Genomic DNA, 26,547 nt, shown 5'->3' with positions numbered 1-26,547 from the left:
AGCAGATCATGTGAAAATATAATATTTGTGTCATTCTCAAAACTTTTGGCCATGACTATACAGCGCTATACAGTACATCAAGGGCACTTTAAAAATTAATAATAATAATAACTGCCACCCCACCTTACTTTCCCCCTTATTTGGTTGTCCAGAAGTAGTTTTTCCTATCCTATATTCCTGCTGAATCATGTATCTTGGCCCTTGTTTTGTTTGTGTTTATTTTTACCCTCTCAATCCTCTAGGCTGGGTTTACATGTAGTATTTCATCATCATTCTTTTGCCAAAACAAGGAGAGGAAGCAACAAAGTAAAGAACTATACTGGAAGGTTTTGCACCTTATTCCATGTTTGCTGTTTTGACAAATGAAAAAAGAGACATTACCTGTATTTTCCTTGTATTTGGCACATGTGAATGTAACCTAAAACCAATTTTGCATAGAATAACAAAAATCCATTCCCCATGTTACTCCATAATACAGAAATAATATTTATCAGATATATAACCTGTATACAAGCATACCAAGTTCCTGGACCACAATGTAGAACCTGTAATAAGGTCTCCCACCTACCAAGTGTTATTTATATACACTAATAACCCCTGACTGAACCAAATAGTTAAAGGGGTACTCCAGAGAAAAATAAATTTATAATTAGTTGATTTAAAAATATTTGTCAGTTATGTATGCCCTGCAGAAAGTGGAGTGTCCTTTCATGTCTTTACACAGTGCTCTCTGATGCTACCTTAGTCCGTATCAGGAACTGTCCAGAGCAGGAGAAGTTTTCTATGGGGATTTGCTACTGCTCTGGACACTTCACAAAATGGACAGAGATGGCAGCAGAGATTTAAAAGTAATTTACAAATCTGTATAACTTTCTGACGCTTGTTGATTTAAATACAATTGTTTTCTACAAAGTACCCCTAAAGATTCGAATAAAACCAAAAAATCTTGATCTATAATGATTCCAGTCCATTGCTCTAGTGCTGAACTATAAGCTTTAGACCTTTTCCATTGTATATGGTTGTGCCCCCAAGTGCAAAGATATTGGAGTCAAGTCAATTCTTTTGTTCACTCAGTCTGGGGTCTCTATATCCCTACACTCTATCAGTTATATTTTCCATTATATTTTTTCCTTGAAATATGTTTCAATATGTTTTATGCAAACTATGACATAAAGCCCATGGGCGTTGCCCTGGCCTGCAAAAACTTAGCAATGTTCAGCTTGGCAATCTTAACAGAGTGAGCATTTACTTGAGGGCATAGGGGTGCTAGTTAGGAGAGAAGGGTTAAATATTGCTGGGCTTTTGCAGCCTAATTTGCATAACATTTTTAGGCTATGTTCACACTGCGTATGAGTCCGGCCGCATTTCGTACGCCGGCATACATGTGCGGCTGAAACTACAGGCATGGGAAAAATCGACATGCGGACGGATGCGTACGAACCGCGAACATACGCCCGTAGTACAGTTATGCTTCCCTAGCTTAATTCGAAGTGATCTGAAACAGGTAATTTACTTGGAAATCTTCGCCCAGCCCCATAAACCACACAGAACCTTTTGGATCAAAAAATCAAGTTCAATTTGGCTGAAATAAGTACTCCGTACGGGACCGCATGGAAATCCATGGCCGTGAGTTGGAACATTTCCGTCCTCAAACAATGGTCTTGTTCATTTTTCACGGCACCGTATAGGATCCGGCCGTAAGCTCATACGTAGTGTTCACTGTGCGGGCGTATATCGTATACTTTCAAGCGAACGCATCAACCTCAAAACTACGTGCGTACATTGCCTGTTTTAGGGGAAGGGTACACTGCCATAACTTCAGTCAGTAGAATGTCTGCTTTACGTGGTATCTGTCTGTTAAAAAAACAAACAAAATCTCTGACTTGTCATAGTAAATTGCACACAGTTTTGATCAGTGTTTGTCTGGGTGTTGAGACCCCCACTGATCACTAAAATGAATGGACAGCAACATTTGTTACTATTCGGCACAACAAGGCTCTACACTGCTATCATGCGTAAGTCATTGCAAAAAATCTACATCTGCTCCTGCCATGCAGCAGGCCCAGGTCCCCCGGATTTACTGGGAGGCGGGGGCCTCTTAGTAAATCCGGCGGGAGGCATGGGGGCGGAGCTCTATTTAAGACCGGCATACCTAAATTCCCCCCCATTATGTGATTGTCTCTACTGCTCATTTCCTCACCTTCTCAATGAGATGTGAAGTGGTATCTCTAAGGAGTTGTGCTGGGATGTTCATATTAAATTTAGAGGTAAAATGAAATGATTAAAATGTATTGCAGTGTGTAAATAGGATAAAATAATTACATGCCTGCATGTTTATTGTGCTAAATTAGTTACCCTGAGTAGAAACAACTGCCATATATAGCTGCATCCTGCTATGTTTATAAGTAGGATATCATAAATCAGGCAACCTGTTTAGTTACTTTAGACAAGGCTAAACTCAAAATGGGTTTGTAGTTACTGCTATTTCTAGAAAGCTATCTCACTGTTATGATGAACCTAAGCAGTAAGGTTTTGTGAGGTGAGAGAATTGGCAGAGAGCAGTACTGGAAGTATGGGAGCCGCTATCACTGTCTTCTCCATTCCTGCCTACTCAAAAGATAACAGTTACTATATTATTAAGAAACCGTTCATCTTGTGGCTAAAAGTCAAGTTATCCAGCTGCATGACAACATGTCTGAATAAATAATGCACATATTTATTTTATATTTACACAGTATGCACCATGAAATTTACACAACTGCCAACTTCCATTTTCTGAGGTTGCGAAGTAGTTGAACCTAGCTCCCACTGTTTGCAGCATAAGACTAACAGAAATACGCCATTCATGACTGGAAAAATAAGGTAAGCGGAAGCCCCAACCGCACACATCATTCTATAGTCTATCCCAGGGGCCCAGACTACACCTGATTCTCTAATGCAGTCACATATGGGACCATCATACCAGTACCTCTCCTCCACTCAAGGGTATGTTAGTTATAGTGCTTAAAAAAAGCACTATATTGTAATCCGTATTCTTATTCTTCCGTTTCTTCTTATTCTTCCAGTCATTCTTCTGTGATTAATACAGCCCAAACCGCTTTGCACACAGACTCCGTTCAAGCTACTTTTTGAAGCCCTCGGCGGTGACAGGTGTGCTATGTATTTTTGGTTTCAATTGGATTTGTCGTTTTCCCATAGAAAATAATGGCCCATTGGAAATAATGGCCACACTGTAAAAGCTAACAGCCAATCACAGCACATATGCAAATAGCTGAAATATAGCAGCCAATAGAAATTCTAAGGTCCTGTCAGTTAATGCCTCATAACATCCACACAGTCACATCTCCACTATTGGCCAATAGAAGATGTAGAAGACAAAAGGCCCTTAATAATTTTGTCTCTCTGACATGAGTAAAATTGTCATGGTAACGAGCAATGATCTTTACCATCATACGTAGCAGAGTTCATACAGTAAAGTAGCAAAGCTGAGCCATCCATGTAGTAGGGACGGTACCCAAGCCGTTCTTAAAGGGACGGTACCCAAGCCGCTCTTAAAGGGACGGTACCCAACTGCTCATAAAAGGGACGGTACCCAAGTCGCTCTTAAAGGGACGGAACCCAAGTCGTTCTTAAAGGGGCATAACATAAGTCCCTCTTAATGGGATGGTACCCAAGCCGCTCTTAAAGGAACGGTACCCAAGCTGTTCTCAAAGGGATGGTACCCAAGTCGCTCTTAAAGGGACGATACCCAAGTTGGTCTTAAAGGAACGATACCCGAGTTGCTCTTATAGGGAGGGTACCCAAGTTGCTCTTAAAGGGATAGTACCCAAGTCGCTCTTAAAGGTGCATTACATAAGTTGCTCTTAAAAGGACGGTACCTAAGTCGCTCTTAAAGGGACGGTACGCAAGTCGCTCTTAAAGTGACGATACTCAAGTCGCTCTTAACCCCTTAAGGACAGAGCCAATTTCGATTTTTGCGTTTTAGTTTTTTCCTCCTTGTGCTTAAAAGGCCATAGCACTTGCATTTTTCCACCTAGAAACCCACATGAGCCCTTATTTTTTGCGTCACTAATTGTACTTTGCAATGACAGGCTGTGGTGAAATTGAAAAAAAAAAAGCATTTTGTTTATTTGGGGGAAATGTGTTTTTACGCCATTCGCCCTGGGGTAAAACTGACTTATTATATATGTTCCTCAAGTCGTTACGATTAAAACGATATGTAACATGTATAACTTATTATGTATCTGATGGCCTGTAAAAAATTTAAACCATTGTCAACAAATATACGTCACTTAAAATCGCTCCATTCCCAGGGTTATAGCGCTTTTATCCTTTGGTCTATGGGGCTGTGTGAGGTGTCATTTTTTTGCGCCATGATGTGTTCTTTCTATCGGTACCTTGATTGCGCATATATGACTTTTTGATCGCTTTTTATTACAATTTTTCTGAATTTGATGCGACCAAAAATGCGCAATTTTGCACTTTGGGATTTTTTTGCGCTGACGCCATTTACCGTGCGAGATCAGGAATGTGATTAATTAATAGTTCGGGTGATTACGCACGCGGCGATAGCAAACATGTTTGTTTATTTATTTATTTATTTACTTTTATTTATAACATGGGAAAAGGGGGGTGATTCTGACTTTTATTAGGGGAGGGGGCTTTTTACTAATAACAACACTTTTTTTTTACTTTAACACTTATACAAGAAGCCCCCCTGGGGGACTTCTAGTATAAGTGCACTGATCTCCCATAGAGATCTCTGCAGCATAGATATGCTGCAGAGATCCATGAGATAGGCACTCGTTTACTTCCGGCTGCTGCAGCCGGAAGTAAACGAGTGCCGAGCCGGGGACGGCGCCATCTTGGAGCGGTCCCCGGCCGGCTTCAGAAACACAGATCACTCCTCCAGGATAACATCCCGGGGGAGCGATCTCCGCCACTAGACACCAGGGAACAGCTGAATCCGTTAATCGGATGCAGCTGTCATGTTTGACAGCTGCATCTGATTACTGTATTAGCGGGCACGGCAATCGGGCCGTGCCCGCTAATACCTACGGTCCCGGGCTACAAGCGGCACCCGGGACCGCCGCAGTTCAGAGCGGGGTTGCCGCGCGGCCCCGCTCTGAACGTCCTTACCGGCATCAGGGCGTAAATATACGCCCGATGTCGTTAAGGGGTTAAAGGGGCATTACATCAGTCGCTCTTAAAAGGACGGTACCCAAGCCGCTCTTAAAGGGATGTTACCTAAGTCACTCTTAAAGGGGCGGTACCCAAGCCGCTCTTAAAGGGACAGTACCCAACCCGCTGTTAAAGGGACGGTACCCAGGCCGCTCTTAAGGGACGGTACCCAAGTCGCTCTTAAAGGGACGGTACCCAAGTCGCTCTTAAAGGGGCATTAGATAAGTCGCTTTTAAAGGGCCATTACAAAAGTTGCTCTTAAAGAGACAGTACCCAAGTCACTCTTAAAGGGCCAGTACCCAAGCCGCTCTTAAAGGGCCAGTACCCAAGCCGCTCTTAAAGGGCCGCTACCCAAGGCGCTCTTAAAGGGGCGGTACCTAAGTTGCTCTTAAAGGGTCATTACTTAAGCTGGTTTTCAAAGGATGGTACCTAAGTCTCTTTTCAAGGGACAGTACTTAAGCTGGTCTTAAAGGGACTGTACTAAAGTTGCTCTTAAAGGGACTGTACCAAAGTTGTTCTTAAAGGGAGGGTATCAAGGGTTTAAGTTTCTCTTAAAGGGAAGTCACTGTTAAAGGGGGCGCTCTTTTCAAGCACTATGTATTTTCCTGGAAATAGATATCTAGTTTTAAAATGTTGAGCAGAGCTATTTTACAAACCCATCCAGCTGTGATTTTATCAACTACACAAGGCAGGACATGCACACCTTTGTGGCCCGTTAGGTCCCCCATGTGGTGGAGGCCCCAGTTCAAGTGCCCTATTTAACCTCTCTATGATACAGCCCTGACTGCTTATGATTATCCATACGGCGCACTGCAGTGATGAGTAGCCCTACTCCCAGCGCACCAAGATGTCGAATTAACATATTGATTAAAGTAATGATCGGGGCTGAGGATAAAGGCCCTCTAGGAATATAACAGTAGGTTAGAGTCCTCTAACCTGCTGTTAGTTTCCTAATAATGTGGTATATGAGCAAAATGACACTGTAATGGAGTGGTGCTTGTGGTAGGAAACAGTTCAAGTAGACAGTAAAGGAATATCCTGGCACTCACCAAGTTATTTGTGCTCTTTTATAAGTGTCACATCATACATGGTCAAGCAAGAAGGAAGCGTTTTGGCCTGTGGCCTTCATTAGGAGCTGATGAAGGCCACAGGCAGAAACGCATCCTCCTTATTTGTACCTGTATGATGTGAAACTTTTACAAAAGGGCACAAAGAACTTGGTGAGTGCCGGGATATTCCATTACTAGTTTCCTCATAATGACAGAACACTAAACGTCTTAGTACTGATACAAAACATACTAAGAGGGCCCCAAATGACAAGAAGGTAACTAGATTTCTGGACATATTAGAAATATTCAAGAGCTGTGTCCAAAACTAACATGCTTTTCTTAGCTGTCGCTGACCTCTGCATACAGAACATTTATTTGTGCTGGTAAAGAGAAACATAAGGCTTGTCTGAAGGTGTTGCTGCAAAGAGATCACAGACGCATTTAATACTGTGTAGATAAACCTTCTCTAGTGAGGAATGGCAGAATGTCAGGGTAACAAAATATTGTACTGTAAAATATACATTCTAGAAGGTAAAAGGCCAAAGACTATGACTTTGCAAACTAAGAAGGACAGCAAGTGCAATAAGATAATTTGTATATCTGTATCTGCATCTGCAGACACAAAAAGCACACTGCCAACAATTAACAATATAATATAATATAATATAATATAAGATAATAGCTTTAGTGGAGATGATTCCACTACACATTAGTCCCTACCCTTATTGGGGATAAGCTCACTATGTATAATACTTAATCACTAAAAGTCATTTAGTAGAAAAACCATAAACCCATCTGGCACTAAATACAGAGGGGCAGACTATTACCCTTGAAGAGAAAATAACAGCAGGTGAGAAGAATCTAAGGTGAAGTCCCATTGATAGTTAACAAAATACAGTGGTACCTTGGTTTAAGAGCGTTTTGGTTTAAGAGCTCACAGTTTTTCAAAATTGCGACTTGGTTTAAGAGCACTGCTTTGGTTTAAGAGCTCCGTCTACTGGGTGGGAGAGAGTGGGGGAGGGGTATGGTATGCATAGCATGGTCTACACTACAGCACTGTACTCTGACCCAGGAAGTCTCCCTCATCTTCAAAATCATGGCAGATCCACTTCAGGCTGGGGCTTGCATCAGGGGACAGGACTGTGGAGGTAATCTCTCCATAGCTGTAACCCCTCTCTCCCCGGACAGAGTGTGCTGCATGTATGTGCCCGCGTATGTCCTGCTAATTCCTCCATGCTCCCTGCAATCTCTGTCAGCCCTTGTGTTTCCCATCCTCTCCATTACTGTACAGTAACTTATAATATCACATATTCTGCTGTTTCTGAATGTTCGTTTCGTTAGTTTTACATGTTATTCAGAATAATAAATGATTATTTTTGGGGTGTGGAACCAATTGTCTGCATTTCTATGATTTCTTATGGGAAAATTTGCTTTGGTGTAAGAGTGAATTTGGATTACAAGCACGGTCCTGGAACGAATTATACTCGTAATCCAAGGCACCACTTTTTTTTGTTCCCTTTTTCCCCCTTACTCCTTTTCCCCCTCTTCCCTTAGTTCCCAACCCTCCCTTCCCTTACTTAACCTGTTATTACCCTCCCTGCTCTTACAAAGTGCTGTTTCAATATGCCAGTACTACTTTCTGACCTGTCCACAATAGCATTTCTCCGCCTATATATGTTATATATAGCCCATATAGTACAACATCACTGTGTATGTACCATTTCTAATAACATTAGTACAGTTATCTTATTCTTTTCCTTCTGATTTTGGAAAACTAATAAAACTAAATTTGAAGAAAATTACCTTTCTTCCTTGGTGTCCCTGGCACTATGAAATTATAAAAACAGGTTACAGTCTTTTAACATTCTGTTAGTTTATCTTTTAACAGCTTAAAGGGGTTATCCTCCTAACATCGAAAAATGAAATGCTAGCTGGTCTTACTCACCAAGTCCCCCTGAGTATTTTGAGCTGTCTCCTGTCTTTCTAACTGCTGCCATTCCTGAGGTGCAACCTTTTCCATCATGCATCTCCCTGATTGGTCCATTTATGTACTTGCCCTCTTAGATTTCTTTCCTGCCCACTGCTGTCATTAATATTGCATAGTAAACACAGGACTGTTTTTTTCCACTGATTTTAGATCACATCACCCTAGTATGTATTCCATTCTAGCTGATGATGTAGCAGAGCTTACGGGCGCATGGTGTAGCAGAGCTGCCGTGTGCATGGTGTAGCTATATGCTGCATAATGGACATCTGTTTACTGGGAGTGGGGGGTGTAATGTAGGTTTATATCTCTGCTTGCTGACAGTAAATGAAAACATTCTAGTTCCATTCAGGCTCTAAGGGGCGTAGCAAGGATTCATGGGGCCCCATAGCATGGGGCCCCATCTGCTACATTTTCTTTTAGGTTACAAACCCACTTGCCGGATCTGCAGCGAGTCTCCTTGCTGCGTTTTTGCAGCGAGACTCGCTGCAGATCCTGGCCCTATACTTTCAATAGCAGAGAAACTCGCAGCAGGGATGTACATCCCTGCTGCGATTTTGTCTGCAGCCCGCCCCATTAACCCCCCGGCCGCCGGACATTATACATTACCGGGTCCCCGTTCCTGCTTGCTTCGGGGCTCCCGGTGTCTTCACGGCCCGCCCGGCCAATCAGTGCGCTGCGGCGGGGCAGCGCACGGATTGGCCGGGCGGAACGGGCCGGGAGCCGCCGAAGCAAGCAGGAGCGGGGACCGGGTAATGTATATCTTGCCCGCCCCCCTGCAGCCCCGATCGCCCCGCAGCCCCCGGCCGCACGACCGCTGGGGGCGATCGTGCGGCCGGGGGCTGCGATGCTGGGGGCGATCGTGAGGTCGGGGGCTGCAGGGCTGGGGGCGATCGTGCGGCCGGGGGCTGCGGGCGATGGTGTGGTCGGGGGCTGCGGGGCTGGGGGCGATCGTGCGGCCGGGGGCTGGGGGCGATATACATTACCTGATCCCGGCTCCTGCTTGCTTCAGCGGCTCCCGGCACGTTCCGCCCGGCCAACCAGTGCGCTGCCCTGCCGCAGCGCACTGATTGGCCGGGCGGGCCGTGAAGACACCGGGAGCCCCGAAGCAAGCAGGAACGGGGACCCGGTAATGTATAATGTCCGGCGGCCGGGGGGTTAATGGGGCGGGCTGCAGACAAGATCGCAGCAGGGATGTACATCCCTGCTGCGAGTTTCTCTGCTATTGAAAGTATAGGGCCGGGATCTGCAGCGAGTCTCCCTGCAAAAACGCAGCAAGGAGACTCGCTGCAGATCCGGCAAGTGGGTTTGTAACCTTAATGGTGGGTTCATTGATTAGATCCCAGCATTAAGACAAACTGCTGCAGAACATCTTTGGGAGCAAGCCTGTCAATCACTTGAGACACAGCTGACATACACAAACACACACATATACACCAGACTATATATATATATATATATATATATATATATATAGCCACAGACACATACTAACAAATACATATATCCCCATAGATACACTCACTGACACACACACAGCACTTACAGCTCCCAGGCTTCCCCCTCCTCCTCCTGTAGTCCGGGCTGATCTTCACACAGAAATATTAAGGACCTTTGGGTCATGTGATAAGGTCATTCATCCCTCTCCTGTGCATGCAGGACCTGACAGCTCCTGCTTCTCTGTTCCTCTCCTTTTGATGTTCAGCCCACTCACCCTGCAGGCTTCCTCGGGCCCCCTTCCTTCAGGGGCCCCATAGCAGTCGCCTTCCCTGCCTTCATGCTAGCTACTCCACTGTCCATAACACTTACAATATGCAGAGCTGAGACACAAAGATAGGTACATATGCCTGCATTCACTGACAGCAAGCAGAGAAAGAACTATAACATTTCAAATTCCAAAAATGTAGGCTCAGGGACACAATATAATGTAATGGTGTGCTTACACAGATTTATCTGACAGATTTTCAAAGATAAAGCCAGGAATGGATTTGAGAAGAGGATAAATCTCAGTTTTTTCTTTATGACCTTTTCCCTGTTTATAGTTTGTTCCTGACTTTGGCTTTAAGAATCTTTCAGATAAATCTCTCTGTGTTAACACACCCTAAAGGCTCTATTTCACAGAACGATTATCGGCTGTACGTTACGGCCGATAATCATTCAGTGTAATAGAAGGCAGCGATCAGCAGTCGCTTGTTTTTCAACATTGTCTTTTAACATACAGCAACGATTTGCTGCTGTTGCTCTGTGGAACAGTAGCGGTGGCAGCAGACTGCTGCTATATGCTATGGGCTGCCCGGACGATCAAGCAAATACCTGGGCAGCTCCTCATAGTCACCAAATGTAATAGGAGCTTATGATGATAAGTTTATGAAAGCAGCACAGGTGCATGGAGATGATGCAGATGATGTCTGCAAGTCAATAGACAGCTAGCCCGGCCCCCAGAGAGGTGATTACATGTTCTGTGACTATAAAGGTAGGGGGAATAGGAAGCCGAGCGTGGATCAGAGTGGAACCAGAGTAGAGGATTTTAGATGTCCAGAGCAGATAACTAGGAGAAAAAAAAGGGAAAGGGTGCAATATAAGTTGTATACATGTATATTAGACATATGGTGGTAGTGGGAAGGGGGATAGTTTAGAACAGTCATGTCAAACTCGCCCGTGGGCCAAATCTGGCCCGTGGTGCCATTATTTTCGGCCTGCCAGGAAATTTAGAGTTTGAATTACATCTGGCCTAGTTACTATATGAGACTACTGGGGAGGGCTGGCTACTATATAAGAGACTATGGGGGCGGGCTGGCTAATATATAAGAGACTATGGGGGAGGGTTGGCTAATATATAAGAGACTATGGGGGAGGGCTGGCTAATATATAAGACTATGGGGGAGGGCTGGCTAATATATAAGAGACTACGTTGGAGGGCTGGCTAATATATAAGAGACTATGGGGAGGGCTGGCTACTATATAAGAGACTATGGGGGAGGGCTGGCTACTATATAAGAGACTATGGGGGAGGGCTGGCTACTATATAAGAGACTATGGGGGAGGGCTCGCTACTATATAAGAGATTATGGGGGAGGGCTGGCTACTATATGAGACTACTAGGGAGGGCTAGCTACTATATAAGAGACTATGGGGACGGGCTGGCTCATATATAAGAGACTATGGGGGAGGGCTGGCTAATATATAAGAGACTATGGGGGAGGGCTGGCTAATATATAAGACTATGGGGAGGGCTGGCTAATATATAAGAGACTATGGGGGGGCTGGCTAATATATAAGAGACTATGGGGGAGGGCTGGCTACTATATAAGAGACTATGGGGGAGGGCTAGCTACTATATAAGAGACTATGGGGGAGGGCTGGCTACTATATAAGAGACTATGGGGGAGGGCTCGCTACTATATAAGAGATTATGGGGGAGGGCTGGCTACTATATAAGAGACTATTGGGGAGGGCTGCCTACTATATAAGAGACTATGGGGGAGGGATGGCTACTATATGAGACTACAGGGGAGGGCTGGCTACTATAAAAGAGACTATTGGGGAGGACTGGCTACTATTTGGGCACTACTGGGAGGGATGGCTAATATGTGAGACTATAGGGGAGGGCTGGCTGCTATATGGGACACTTGGGGGGGCTAGCTACTATTTGAGCACTACTGGGAAGGCTGGCTACTAAATGAGACTACAGGATGGGCTTGCTACTAAAGAAAGATACTATTGGGAAGGGCTGGCTACTTTATAAGAGACTATGGGGGAGGGCTGGCTATTATATTAGAGACTATTGGGGAGGGCTGGCTAATATATAAGAGGCAATGGGGGAGGGCTGGCTACTATATAAGAGACTATGGGGAGGTCTGCCCACTTTATAAGAGACTATGGAGAGGGCTGGCTACTATATATGATACTACTGAGGAGGGCTGGCTACTATATGAGACTATGGGGGAGGGCTGGCTACTATATGAGACTATGGGGGAGGGCTGGCTACTATATGAGACTACGGGGGAGGGCAGGCTACCATATGAGACTACAGGGGAGGGCTGACTACTATATGGAACACTTGGGGGGCTGGCTACTATTAGGGCACTATTGGGAGGGCTAGCTAAAATGTGGGGCAATTTTGGTTGGGTTGGCTACTACATAGGGCAATATTGGGGGGGTTGCCTATTACATGGGTTAAATCATATCATAGCAATTTATCATGTCATATATCATAGTGCACAGCGCTGGGAGACTTACACCACTGACAGTGCCAGGACCGCCACATTCCCACTTCAATAATTATCAAGGTTAGCCTGCAACATTGTCCAATTTTTTAATTTTGGCCCACTGTGTATTTGAGTTTGACACCCCTGGTTTAGAATATTGTTTTTGTTACCCTTTTAAGGCTATTTTAAAACACTGTACAAACAACAGCCGTTCATCATCATTAATTCTGGCCGTACAGTAGGTAGCATTAAACAACATCCATTCACGAGGAAACCCCATTGTTTGTACAGCGTGTGAACATAGCCTAAAACTTAAGCAGGCAAAAATTTTCACTTACATTCAGACTCCCTCTAACCCGTTCAGATACAAATGGTATTTGTGGTTGGAAAGAATCATGGATATTTCTTGGTATAAGTGTACTGCCTTAATTCATATCTATACATCTATAATAAAGTGCAGCATGACTACAGAACAGACTGCTTATCAAGCTTTTTTCTTGTTTGAAAGGGCAGTTTCTGCTGTATAAATGTCATACTTATTAGGAATTTAATGGTTTCCATAAAACAGCAAGTTTATACCAAGAAATTCGCAGAATTTTGAATTGTGTAAAACAAACACCGTAAGTGATTACTTCAGTTATCACTCCCTGTGCTTCACCCTTTGTAAAGGATGAGGAAAATACCTAGTGGTTTTATTCTAATGTAAGGTATTCTATTAATGGTATGCAGAGCGCAGAAACTGTTCTGGAAGTAATCTAATTAGCAACACAGTTCAAAAGTAGTAATTATTTTGTTAAAAACTTGTCAGGTAGCACCATCTCAGTTCCTTGAAATGGATACTCGCCATAATACTTCACAGAGTAGAGTATAGAGTAAATCTTTAAGCGATGGAGCAAGCATCTTGATTCAAGTTACAAGACAAATAATCCTTTGGCCAGTAAATCCCATTTTAAAGAAAAAGCTATTCAGAGTTGGCACAGGCCATCTGCTTCTTAATGATCTATGCAGGCAATGGAAAAGAGCATTCTGAAGTTAAATCCTGAATCTGCAAAATCAAGCTATGTATATATATATATAGAAAAATAGTGCTAACTCTTTTAAAAATAGAAGTGTTATTAGTTTATTTTTAACAATTAAAGGAGAAGTCCAGTCATTTGAAAAAACTGACAGCCAGCAGGGGCAGGGTGGAACATAGACAACCTTTATGTCATGAATGTGCCTGTGCCAAACTCCGTGCGCCCCTTGGCTCGTGCTGCGCACCTGAGATGGCGCTGATATTCAGTGTTTTTGTATGTTTGTGCAGTGTCCTGAACCTTGTCTGAACACTGCTCTATTTCCTTCTGTGTTTGTTTAGCCACACCCGCTTTGCCTGAGATACTCCTGGCCACTCCGGAGTTAACTCTGATGCTGGTTAGCTAGTCTGATAGACTGTTCTCTCTGCCAGTCAGGTTGCTCTTGCCCCAGGTGTTCTGAGGAGATTAGGGGTCTGGTCCAATCCGCTCCTGCACTGGACCTCTGGTCTCCTATATAGTGTCTGCCAGCCTGCCTCTCACTGCCGGATATTGAGCTTGTCTCTGCCTGGTTCTGTTTCTCTTGCTCTGTTTATTCTGACCCCTTTGCCTGTGTTTCTGACCATTCCTGCTAGCTGCCTGCCCCTGACCATATTGCCTGTTTATTGACCTTGCTTTTGGATTGTGATTCTGTACCGTGTTGCCCGATTGTTGTTACCCGGACTGTGGACTATTCTTTATTGTGTTTTGTCTGTCTGTCTTGTCTTTGTGTCCCACCTAGCCAGTGCAGGGACCGCCGCCCAGTTGCTCGCCGCCATCTTAGGGCGGATTGTGGCAAATAGGTAGAGGACAGTGGGCGGGGCTAAGCTTAGGGCTCACTGTCTTGTATTGTCCTGCTGTCTGGTTCCTGACACTTTACTTACCCCCCGTGTCCTGCCCCAGTTGCTGTACAGCATCAATTCTTCTCAAGTCTTTAAAGAAACTCAGCATAATCCTCTCTGTGGTGTAACCTTGGCAGCTATAATTCTAAGGGTTCTTTTACACATACAGATTTTTAAGAGGCCTTTACCCGCCACGATCCATGTACAGTATTGTTCGAGCAGCCATGGAAACTGACAGCACAAATATACATATATACGTGTTGTCAGTTTCCATATCACACAGAAGTACATACTTACCGCTATTGTTGTGATCCAAGATCCTGTTCCTCCAGCTCTTTTGTCCAGCCTCTGCGTCTCTAGGCCCTGCTTCGTAGAGAATGACTGACAGCCAAAGGAGGTGGGGTCTGGGACAGGAGCGCCATATAGGAGTATAGGATGCCAAATTGCAGCAGCAGTAAGTATGTACTGCTCTATGATATTGAAACTGACAGCATAGATATATGAGTAGTCAAGCAGTCAATTCCCTTTATGGTCATCAGTCTCACATTCCCTGTTTACACAGTAAGATGTGTGCCCAATGACAATAAATTTTAAAGCCTGCTTTAAAAAAGACAATCAACTGAGGATCAGATGTTTTGTTCGTCCTCAGCTGATCGATGTCACTATTATACGGGCTGATTATTGGCCACAGGAGCAGTTCTTGCAACGTTTCTGGCCGGTAATCTGCCCATGTTAAAGGCACTTAGGTAGCTACACTCCTCATGCATTGCAGATGTGTGAGTGTTGATTATCAGTAGTGGGCCTGCGTGGCGGTATGGGGGTAGGGCATTGCTCCTAACCATGCTTCGTTCTGAGAATTCAACTACTAACAGCACAGGAGCGGCGCAGAGGAGAAAGGTAACAGGCAACAGGGGGCTATCAGCAGGTTAGAGTTGTCTTTAATGTGCAGGTACTCACTGTAGTAAGGTCTCACCTACTATATTATTCCACTTCTGATGCAGGTCAGACATGATCTTTATAGCAGCACTCTGTGCATGAAGACAACCCCCCCACCCCCACACATACACACCTACCCAACCCTAATTTATCAAGACAGGCATATCTTTATGTATGTCGTATTCATTTAAGAGTGCACACCTCTAAGCAAATCAGGAAAATCTAAGGCTACTGTATGCCTTGAACAAAAAAAACAGGGGCCCACAGCAAAATAAGAATGGGGCACTAGGAGTGCAGACTTAGCTCTTTAACATCCAGACCTTAAGGGTATATTCACACGGGCAGGCTCGCAGCGAGATTCTCGCTGCGATCCCGGCAGGTCCTGTCAGTTCCCATAAACTACATACTTGCTGCGGTCTAAACGACCGCAGCGAGTATGTAATTATACCGCGCTTAACCCCTTCTACTCCCGCCGGCTCCCCCGCTGTAAGCAGCATACATTACCTGTCCTTGCTGCACGGGTCCGGTGTCCTGCTCTCCCGCCCGGCCAATCAGTGGCTGCGGCTGGGCAACACACTAATTGGCCGGACGGGAGAGCAGGACGCCGGACCCGTGCAGCAAGGACAGGTAATGTATGCTGCTTACAGCGGGGGAGCCGGCGGGAGTAGAAGGGGTTAAGCGCGGTATAATTACATACTCGCTGCGGTCGTTTAGACCGCAGCAAGTATGTAGTTTATGGGAACTGACAGGACCTGCCGGGCTCGCAGCGAGAATCTCGCTGCGAGCCCGCCCGTGTGAATATACCCTTAAAGTGTACCTGTCTTAATAACTTTCAAAATATAAACCAACAGTAGATGTGATATAAAGCAAGTTTGCAATATAAATTTATTATTTTCTTTTAGTAATCATGCTGTAAAACAAAGCTTAACTTACCAGAAATCCAGGTCCAGTCTCCTGAAGGCAGATTTTCTGACTTATGCTGGTTGAAAAAAAAACAGACTAAACACAGTAATCCCAGCTAGTACAGAGAGTCACAGCTCAATATGTCCGTCAATCACATGACTGCCTTCTCTGTGAGCACTCAGATGGCCTTGGAAACACTGGACTTCCTGTTTTCTGACTCTTTAAGAAAAAAAGAGTCAGAAAACAGGAAGTGCCGTGTCCTAAATGATGACTAAAAAAAATAATGAATGTAAATTGCAAACTTGCTTTATATCACATCTACTGTTGATGTACATTTTGAAAGTAATACCAACAGGTACACTTTAACTCTGTTGACAACCAAAGTTTGGTTTCTTTATTTTAGCTATGCTAATACACAGTCTACTTTCAGACTTTTAGTATTCAGATGATTGCAAACAAACTATTACATTTTAACCCAAATATAAAGATATAATGTATATATATATATATATATATATATATATATATATATTAGAAACAAAAAATACCATGCTGATTTTCTCTTCTCGGCCTAACTCCAGTAGGAGTGCACAACTTTGACATAAATGTGTCTATGATAAAAACAGTCAAAATATTATTTGTAGACTTAAGTAGAACTCAGAGGCAGCTACTTTTTGTCTGGATAGCGAAGCAAATTGTGGTCAGAATAATAATAAATAGTATTTAGTTGTTTTTCTGAAAGGCTGATCCAAGGACATTGTGTAATATTCATAGAACGTTTTTATCCACTGATTTATCTTTTGTAAGTGTAATATTAACATTTTATAATTAATCATAGGATTTGCATAAGGATTTACTCTGGTACTCATTAGGATTACAAATTTTACATACAAGTTATGAGAAGACCCTGATCAGACGCAATGCTTTGTCAGGCTATGTTCACACTACGTATATGTCCGGCCGCATATTTTTCGCGGCCGGACATATACGTGTAAAAACCCCAGCCGGAATTTACTCAAGTTGCGGCCGGCTATGTACGGTCCACGAACTTACGCCTGTAAGCTACGTACGCTTCCTGAGCGGCGTACGTAGCGATCTGACATCGGTATTTTACTGGGATATCTTCAGCTAGCCCCTGACACCCCACAGAACCTTTTGGATCGGCAAAACAAAGTGGAAAAAAGAAGAAATCACCACTCCGTACGTGACCGCATGTTACGCTACGGGCGTAAGTTACAGCATTTCCGTCCCGAAACAATGGTCTGGTTCATTTTTTACGGCGATGCATACAATCTGGGCGTAAGTTCGTACGTAGTGTGAACTGTGCAGCCGTAGATCATATACTTTCCATTGTACGCAAACTACGTAAATCTGCGGCCGCTTATTCACGGAGCACGCTGCGGCCGGAAACTTACGTAGTGTGAACATAGCCTAAGACTGTGCTTCATGCATGCATCTGTATATAAATTTCTCTCATTAAGGTAGTGCTCTATGGAAATCAATATCTATGAAAAATTCAGCACTACCATGATCTGACATCATCATATTTTCTCTGTTTAACCCAATTCCAAGGTAAAACATAAATGTCTAAGTAAGGCTAAAATTTGCCTTGAAACATATGCTTGACTGATTGAGCTTAAGCTCTCTGCATAGAGCTCTTGCTGCAGACAAATCTGCCATACAGCACATTTTATTTCATTATTAGTGGAAGTTTAAAATAAGTAAGTCAAAAAGAATTTCTCATAGCCATCACAGCATAGCCAGTGCTCACAAGGAGAGTTATTGTGTACCCATGAAGAGATCTTATCGCCCTCATTCCTTTACTATACTGTATAGAATGATCTGGCTCTAAAATCCCTATAGGATAGGAAAGCAGCTGAGATGACCTCTGAGCAATTCGGTGTACCAGCATGATGTTAGAACTGGAGTTCATTTCTTAATATTTGCTTGCATTCAGATCTGTGCAGTTATTCTGAGCTTTGCATTGTACTCCAGAAACTTACCTCTTGCCACATTTTAATAAAGTACAACTCCCTAGAAAAGTTGAAGAAGACATTGGTGTCATACGCATCATCCCCTTTGTTGGAGATAGAGATGTTAAGTGAGATATTCTTCACAGCTCCCAACGCCAAGTATTCTGTTCTGAAGTCATAGCTGCAGACAAAAGATTAAAACATTTATTCACTTTCTGGCCAAGGCAATAATACAACTTTAAAGCTCGTGTGTCCGCGAATCACTTTAAGCAAGACAAAGTCAGACAATGATTCCAAATTACTGCCCCACCACCTCCCTGGGGCATCATAATATATTTATATTGTATATATACTTAGAAATTACATTTTAAATGTTTACTAGGTGTTATGTGCCAAAGAAATGATATTAAGAAATATCTGTGGGTAAGAGTGTTGGTTGCTGGTGATTTTAATACAGCTCAGCCAGTAATATGAGACCTGTAAGCATGTCACTGCCATATAACAGCTATACAGTAGATGACTGTGGCTGTTGCTAAGAGAGAAGCTGGGGCCTCATTTATTTCTTGCGGTCTCTGGCTTCATGCCATTTATACCAGTCAAGATTATGTAATTCTACCTAGGAATGACATCAGGGTGTCACTGTCGTTATAACGTTCAAAGCCTAAATTAACAGTAGATGTGATATAAAGCAAGGTTGCAATTTACATTCATTATTTTTTTTAGTTTTCATGAAAAACTTCCAGTGTTTACCAAGTCATCTGAGCACTCACAGAGAAGGCAGTCATGTTACTGATGGACGCATTGAGCTGTGACTCTCTGTACAGGTCAGAATTCCTGTGTTTAGTCTCTTTTTTTCAACCAGCACAAGACTAAAGGCCCTATTCCACGGAAAGAATGTCGTTCGTATTCGGCCGATATTGGCCGCTACGAACGATAGTAGAATAGAGTGCAACGATCAGCCGACATTGTTCATGTCGGCTGATCGTTGCAGTCGCTTGTTTTTCAACATGTTGAAAAACAAACGACTGATACAGCAACGATCTGCTGCCGTCGCTCCGTTGAATAGGAGCATCGGCAGCAGACGCTGCTGTATCCTATGGGCTGCCCGGACGATCAGGGATCCTCCGAGCAGCCCCTCCCGCACTCACCCGCTCGCTGCAGCGGCGGCGGCTGAGAGCGCTCGTTTGCTCCTCTTAACGACCGGTGGAATAGGGGTATTAGAAGCTGTCTTCAGGAGACTGGACCTGGATATCTGGTAAGTATAGCTTTGTTTTACAGCATGACAACCAATGCTCGGGAATGGACTGGCACTGTATGCAGGAACCGTTCAGCGGCCCAAAAAAGCAACCCATTGCTGGCACCAGTCCAAGAACAAAAAAACTGTGTACTAGTGGTACATTCACTTCAACCTCTGAAAGGACAGAACCGAAAATGGCCTTAAGGACCGGGACAATTTTCAATTTAGCGTTTTCGTTTTTTCTAAGAACTATAACTCTATTTTTCCAGCTACAGGGCCATGTAAGGGCTTGCTCTTTTCAGGAATAGGTGTACTTTGTAAAGGCGCCTTTTGATTTATCGTACCATGTATGATGGATACCCCAAAATATCATAAAATTGTGTGTGTGGGGGGTCCCTGTTTACGTAATGCACTTTACAGTAAAACTATCATTTTACCTTTATTCTATAGATCAGTCTTAATACAGCGATATGCAGGTTATATAGCTTTTCTAATATTTTACTATTTTACTATTTTTATTAACTTTTTTGTGCAAATAGGTCCAATGGCCCTTTTTTGACTCTTATAGCGTTTCTATTTTTTCACGGACAGGGCTGTATGAGGTGTAATTTTTTGCACCATGATCTCTAGTTTTTATTATTACCATATTTGTGTAGATGAGACATAATTTATACATTTTTATTCATTTTATTTTAAAAATCCTGGCATTTTTTAACTGCTTTCTGATTACGCTGTTCACCGTGCGGGAATAATAGATTAATTTTATTAAATCGGACGATTACACACGCTATGATGTATAATATGTTTATTCATTTATTTATTTTTACGTGTTTTATTTATATAATAGTATAGGGGGGTGATTTAAACTTTTATTGGGGGAGGGGCTATGTCATGTTATTTAAAACCTTTTTAATTTTTTTTTTACACTTTGACTTTAACATTTTTACATTACATAACATACACTGATCATTGCTATGCCATAGCAGAGCATTGATCAGTGTAATCTGCGATCATTGCATAGAACCTGTCTGTGCAGACTCCATACAATGATCACCAATCTGATTGCCGGGAGCAAGGTAAGGGATCTTCTGCAGTCAGATAGGACCCCCATCGGAACCCCAGTCACACTGCGGGGGTCCCGATGGGTCAGTTAAAGGAGCACAGCTCCTGTCACTGATGTAAGTGCAGCAATCGCGGCACTGCAGGGGTTAATGGCAGGCCGTGGCTCGATCGAGGCGGACCGTCATTAACAGTGAGAACCTGGCTGCATATAGCAGCCGGTCCCCACGTGCTTTGAAGTGAGCTCAGCTCCTGAGCTCACTTCAAAGCACCACTGGACTCCATAATGTACAAGCCCCAATGTAATAATAATACCTGAATATTGATGTTGCAACCACATTACCATATACACATTGATATAGTTATATAAACTGGTCCACAGTCATCAATGCTGTCTAACAAGCCTCATGGACATAAAGGAAAAGAGACACAGTGTGTCCCCTTTAGATGAAAGTGATTACTGAGCGTACTATGTGACCTTTAACCCCTTCAGGACCAGACTAATTTTTTTTGCTCTTTTGTTTTTTCCTCCTTGTGTTTAAAAGGCCATACATTTTTTCACCTACAGACCCACATGAGCCTTTATTTTTTGCGCCACTAATAGTACTTTGCATAAAGTACGTTGCAAAACCAGAAAAAAATTAAATGTGTGATGAAATTGAAAAAAAGCAAATTTTTTTTTTATTTGGGGAGTATACCACCATACACCGCATGTATCCTGAATCCTACGATCGCAGTTGGCGATGTGGGATAGAGCAGGGAACCCTCCTCCATATCTGGTGGGGCTGCTCTAAAATCAAGGTGTTTTGGGAAGGAGTTCTAAGAGTGTATGAGGCATACTCCCGTAAACGTATAACCAATAACCCGAAAGCCACGCTCCTTTCTTTACTACCCGGCTCAATGGCAAGTCATAAGAAGGGCATGCTGAGACACGTTCTCGCGGCTGCGAGAGCTGTGATACCACAACATTGGAAGACGGTTGTGACTCCTGCATTGTGGGAGTGGTTCACTGAAATGCAGGGAATTCAAAGGGCGGAGGCACAGGGCAGATCGGAGGCGTACTGTAAGGCCTAGACTGCGTGGACCCTTTTTGCCAGATTTTGCTGACCTCCTATAGAGACGCTTTGGAACTGAGACGAGTCTATGGTGACACGGGCCTGTGGCCCCTGAGCTTCCCCCCTCCCTCCCCTCCCTCCCTTCCCTTCATCTTGTCCCGTTTTTGTTTTGTGGCTTCTTCTTTTTTCTCATATGCTTCTTCAATCCTTTTCTTTTTTCTTTTTTTTTCTCTGACTCTTCTTCTCGCCCTCTTGTTATTGCCTATGGGCTTCTCATACAATGGCCTAACTCTGTTGGCCCTTCAAGGGCGCTTGATTTTCTGTGTATTTCTCCAAAAATTGCCGCACCTTTTGGTGCTTTGGTTTTCATATTTTCATAGCGCTGATGCTTAGCTATCCTGTGCCTCACTATGTGATATATGCTGTTTCATATTCTATGTAAAACATGATGTGCTATGTATCACAGTTGTTTTATGCCACTGTAACCGACCTCTGTTTGTCAGTTTTTCCTGTTGGCTTTTCTTAATAAACTCAGAGTAAACATAATTTGGGGAGTATTTATATTTACGCCGTTTGCCCTGGGGTAAAACTGACTTGTTATGCATGTTCCTCAAGTTGTTACGATTACAACAATATGTAACTTGCATGACTTATTTTATTTGATGGCTTTTAACCCCTTAGCGACCCATGACGTATCTGATACGTCATGGTGCCGCTCGGGGTGTTCAGAGCGGGGTCCCGCCGGGACCGTGCTCTGAACGGCGCTGATCCCGGCTGACACGTGCAGCCGGGCAGTGCCTCTATTAGCCAGCGCGGGTCCCGTTGCCGCGCCAGCTAATTAAGCCTCTAAGTGCAGCTGTCAAACCTGACAGCTGCACTTAGAGGCACTGCGCCGCACGTCCCTGGTGTCTAGTGGGACGGATCTCCCCCCCGCGATGCGATAGCGGGGGGGAGATCCGTTCTTCTGCCCGTGCCGGGCCTCAGCGTCGGAATGACGCTGATCCCGGCTCGGCAATAGATTGCTGTGGCCTGCAGCAGGCCATAGTAATCTATGACCAATCTAATCGATCTTTGCTGTGTATATACACAGCATTGATCTCTATGAGAGATCAGTGCTGTCTATATACAAGTCCCCCAGGGGGGCTTCTAGTTACAGTTAAAAAAAAAGTAAAAAAGTGTTTTTATTAATAAAAAATCCCCTCCCCTAATAAAAGTCTAAATCACCCCCCTTTTCCCATTTTATAAATATAAATAAATAAATAAACATATTTAGTACCGCCGCGCGCGTAATCGCCCGAACTATTAATTAATCCCATTCCTGATCTCGCACGGTAAACGGCGTCAGCGCAAAAAAATTCCAAAGTGCAAAATTGCGCATTTTTGGTCGCATCAAATCCAGAAAAAATGTAATAAAAAACTATCAAAAAGTCGTATATGCGCAATCAAGGTACCGATAGAAAGAACACATCATGGCGCAAAAACTGACACCTCACACAGCCCCATAGACCAAAGGATAAAAGCGCTATAAGCCTGGGAATGGAGCGATTTTAAGGAACGTATATTTGTTAACAATGGTTTGAATTTTTTACAGGCCATCCGATACAATAAAAGTTATACATGTTATATATCATAGTAATCGTAACGACTTGAGAAACATGCATAACAAGTTAGTTTTACCATAGGACGGACGGCGTAAATGCGAAACTCCCCGAAATCAAAACAAATTCGGGTTTTTTTTCAATTTGACAGCGCAAATGATTTTTTTCCGGTTTCGCAGCATAGGTTATGGAAAAATAATGCCTGTTATTGCAAAGTACAATTGGTTTCGCAAAAAATAAGCGCTCATATACGTCTCTAGGTGAAAAAATGCAAGCGCTATGGACTTTTAAACTTAAAATGGAATAAGCAAAAGCGCAAAAACGAAAATAGGCTTTGACCTTAAGGGGTTAAAGAATTAAAACTATTTTTAATAAATTAATGTTCCTTTAAAATCGCTCTATTACCATGCTTATATCGATTTTATCCTTTGGTCTATGGGGCTGTGTGAGGTGTGATTTTGTGCCATGATCTGTACTTTCTATTGGTACCTTTGATTGCGCATATGCGACTTTCTGATCACTTTTTATTACATTTTTTCTGGAATTGATGCAACCAAAAATGCGCAATTTTGCACTTTGGAATTTTTTGGCGCCTGCGCCATTTACCGTGCGAGATCGGGAATGTGATAACTTAATAGTTCAGGTGATTATGGGTGCGGTGATACCAAATATGTTTGTTAATTTATTTATTTATTTTTATTTATAAAATGGGGAAAAGGGGGTGATTCATTCACTTTCATTAGGGGAGGGAAATTTTTATTCATAAAAAAAATTATTTACTTTTTTACACACATACTAGAAGTCCCCCTGGGGGACTTCTAGTATGCCTGCTCTGATCTCTCATCAAGATCTATGCAGTATAGTAATACTGCATAGATCCATGAGATAGGCACTCTATTGCCGAAAACAATAGAATGCCAAGCCGGGATCAGCGCCATTACGGCGCAGACCCCGGCCCAGGTCAGATACGGGGATCTCTCCACTGGGGGGCGATCCTCTCCACTAGACACCAGGGAAGAGGAAATTGAGCATTTTTAATGCAGCTGTCAGCTTTGACAGCTGCATTTAAAAGGCTAATTAGCGGGCACGGCGATCGAACCAGCTAATTGCCGTGGTCCCGCGATACAAGCGGCACCCGGGATCGCGGCAGTTCAGAGCGAGGTCACCGCGCAGCCCCCCTCTGAACTCCACCACTCGCATGAGGAACGTACAGTTACGCCCTTGTGCAGGAAGGGGTTAAAGGGGTAATTCCATAGGTTGCTGCTATCATCTCTATCGACTGGTATCACCTGATGCTGTAATGCTGTACAGATCACTTTACAGCAGCCTCCTCTTATCACCACAGACAGAACAGGAAGTCTCAGCTTAGTTTTAGGCCCAGCAGTGAGAATGAAAACTGACTGAATTCAAGATTTCAGGATTATTTCATAATAATATAGATACAAAAATGAAAAATCAGAAAAAAAAGTCACCAAAAATTCTTTAAAAATATCTTTACCATAAAAATGAACCAATATTGAACCAATAAGTCATTTTCTGATGACACATTGCCTTTAAACACACAAAATAATGTGTTTCAGTGGAAATGTTTTGTGCATTTTTCACCAAAAGTTAAGGACAGACTGGTAAATAGTTTAACAATCCTTCACTTTTTTGTTGTAAGCTAATAATTTAGTGTAAACCTATTTTTGGCAAGAAAGAATATTTCCATTAAATAATAATGGACAATAATTTTTATTGTACTGTGGATACTGTGGAGAGGTCAGGTATTAACCCTTTCCTGCAGGTTCTGGAACAACATGAATGAAATCATGGTAGGAAAATGTGATTCTGTATCTCTGAGCTTCGGGTGACATTTATAAGAAGAGTGGGCTTCAAACATATTTCAGACACTTGCAGAACAATCCATGGGAAATAACCTGTAAAAGACCTAACTATGGTAGATAAAAAGATATATGGATATGGTATTCCTTTATTAAGCATAATAAAACTTTATTGTGGCTATATGCAAGCCCTGTCATGATAATGGCTGCAGAATATAACACGGATTGTTCTACTCACTGATGGAGAAACTACACATGGAAGCAATCACTCATCCATACAATGAAAAAGAAAAAACTTTGCTGGGGAATGAGCTGATATCCAATTCCTTCTCTAAAGCTGAGGAGCGCATGTCGCTGTATGTATAGCACACACACACACACACACAATGAATACAAAGCATACCAGCCAGCTCCAGCATCTGCTATAAATCTTCCATACTAGCTGCTAAGTCATAAAGTGGTCTCTGCTGAATGAAAAAGCCCTTTATAAAAATGGATTTCACTGCATGCGCAGCATTTATAATACCAGGTACATAAACACTTATTTGTGGGCTAATAGCTCGCAATTGGCACCAAGCACCAAGCTATCATGTAAAAGAGCTAGAACTCATTGCTAATAGAATAAATCCCATGTTTACACAAAGCTTCTAGTTATGAGCTGCTGTTTGACCACGTGCCCTGCTGGGTTTTAGAAGAAGCAGTCCCCATAAACTTATAAAGGTTTTCCCATTTTAGATATATACACTACGCAGTGAATTTCATAGAATGAGGGGACATATTTATTAAGATGATAAGATGTGAAACATAAACACATTTACTGATCTTAACAATTCAGACTCTATCTCATTCATAATTCAAAATGTAACATGGACCAATCCAGATACCTCATCTCTCCCCCATTCCACCCAACTCCAATACCAGAACTCGGCTCCCCACACTTAATCTCCTGCCCTCACAAGACCTTCTTCTCTATTCTCTTATTGTTTACACCTGTATACCACCATAACTCACTATTCCAATACATCAGACTCTCTCCAAGTATTCAAAAAGAGATCTGAAAACCTTCATAAAGGCTTACAACCTGCAATAATCCTGTATTGTGAGCTACAGCTAAGATTCCTTGTGAAAACAATGGCATGCAGATGCCAAGTGGTTTTCATGAGGCCGAAAAAAAACCCATGTAAAAATCACCCTTCTGCACCTTTCTGCACTCACACATTCATGAAGGGGTCTTAGCAGTGACGACCTGCCCAGCCAGTCATTGTGCTCCTCTAGTCATTACTAATCCTTCTTTGACTCCACTCCCCAACTTATTTAATCTAATGCAAAAATTCACAGCCATCTCTGGGATGCAAAGTTGGAATCTGCTAATGTTCATTTACCCCAAATTATGGGGGGGGGGCTTCTATCTGCTGCAGAAGTGGTGTATGAAATGTGCATTGGGGTGAGGCGGAGGTCAGTAGTCTGAGGACAGCTTGCTGGTATGTAGTGTCTGTAGTATATTAGTGCTTTTTTTAGCAGCTACTTTTGTTTATTATTCAATGCATCCTGGTCAGTCAGGTGATTGCTGTACTTATAAAAATTTATTATAATACTCTATGTTCGGAATTTGAATTGTATCAGCTTTTTTTTTTTTTGCATATAACTTAT

General features: G+C 42.9%; 1 protein-coding gene across 1 annotated transcript in view; it reads right to left on the bottom strand.

Moving 5' to 3' along the window:
• The window catches only part of ITGA9 (integrin subunit alpha 9), a 275,552-nt gene that overhangs the window by 76,613 nt on the left and 172,392 nt on the right, over positions 1-26,547 (bottom strand). The window contains exon 18 of the mRNA XM_069958509.1: positions 18,156-18,306. Coding sequence (XP_069814610.1) covers positions 18,156-18,306 — 151 coding nt within the window. The remainder of the gene's footprint in view (positions 1-18,155; positions 18,307-26,547) is intronic.

The sequence above is a fragment of the Dendropsophus ebraccatus genome, chromosome 2 (genome assembly GCF_027789765.1).
Source record: "Dendropsophus ebraccatus isolate aDenEbr1 chromosome 2, aDenEbr1.pat, whole genome shotgun sequence".
NCBI classification, from domain to species: Eukaryota; Metazoa; Chordata; class Amphibia; order Anura; family Hylidae; genus Dendropsophus; species Dendropsophus ebraccatus.
This window is presented reverse-complemented; position numbering and strand designations above follow the sequence as displayed.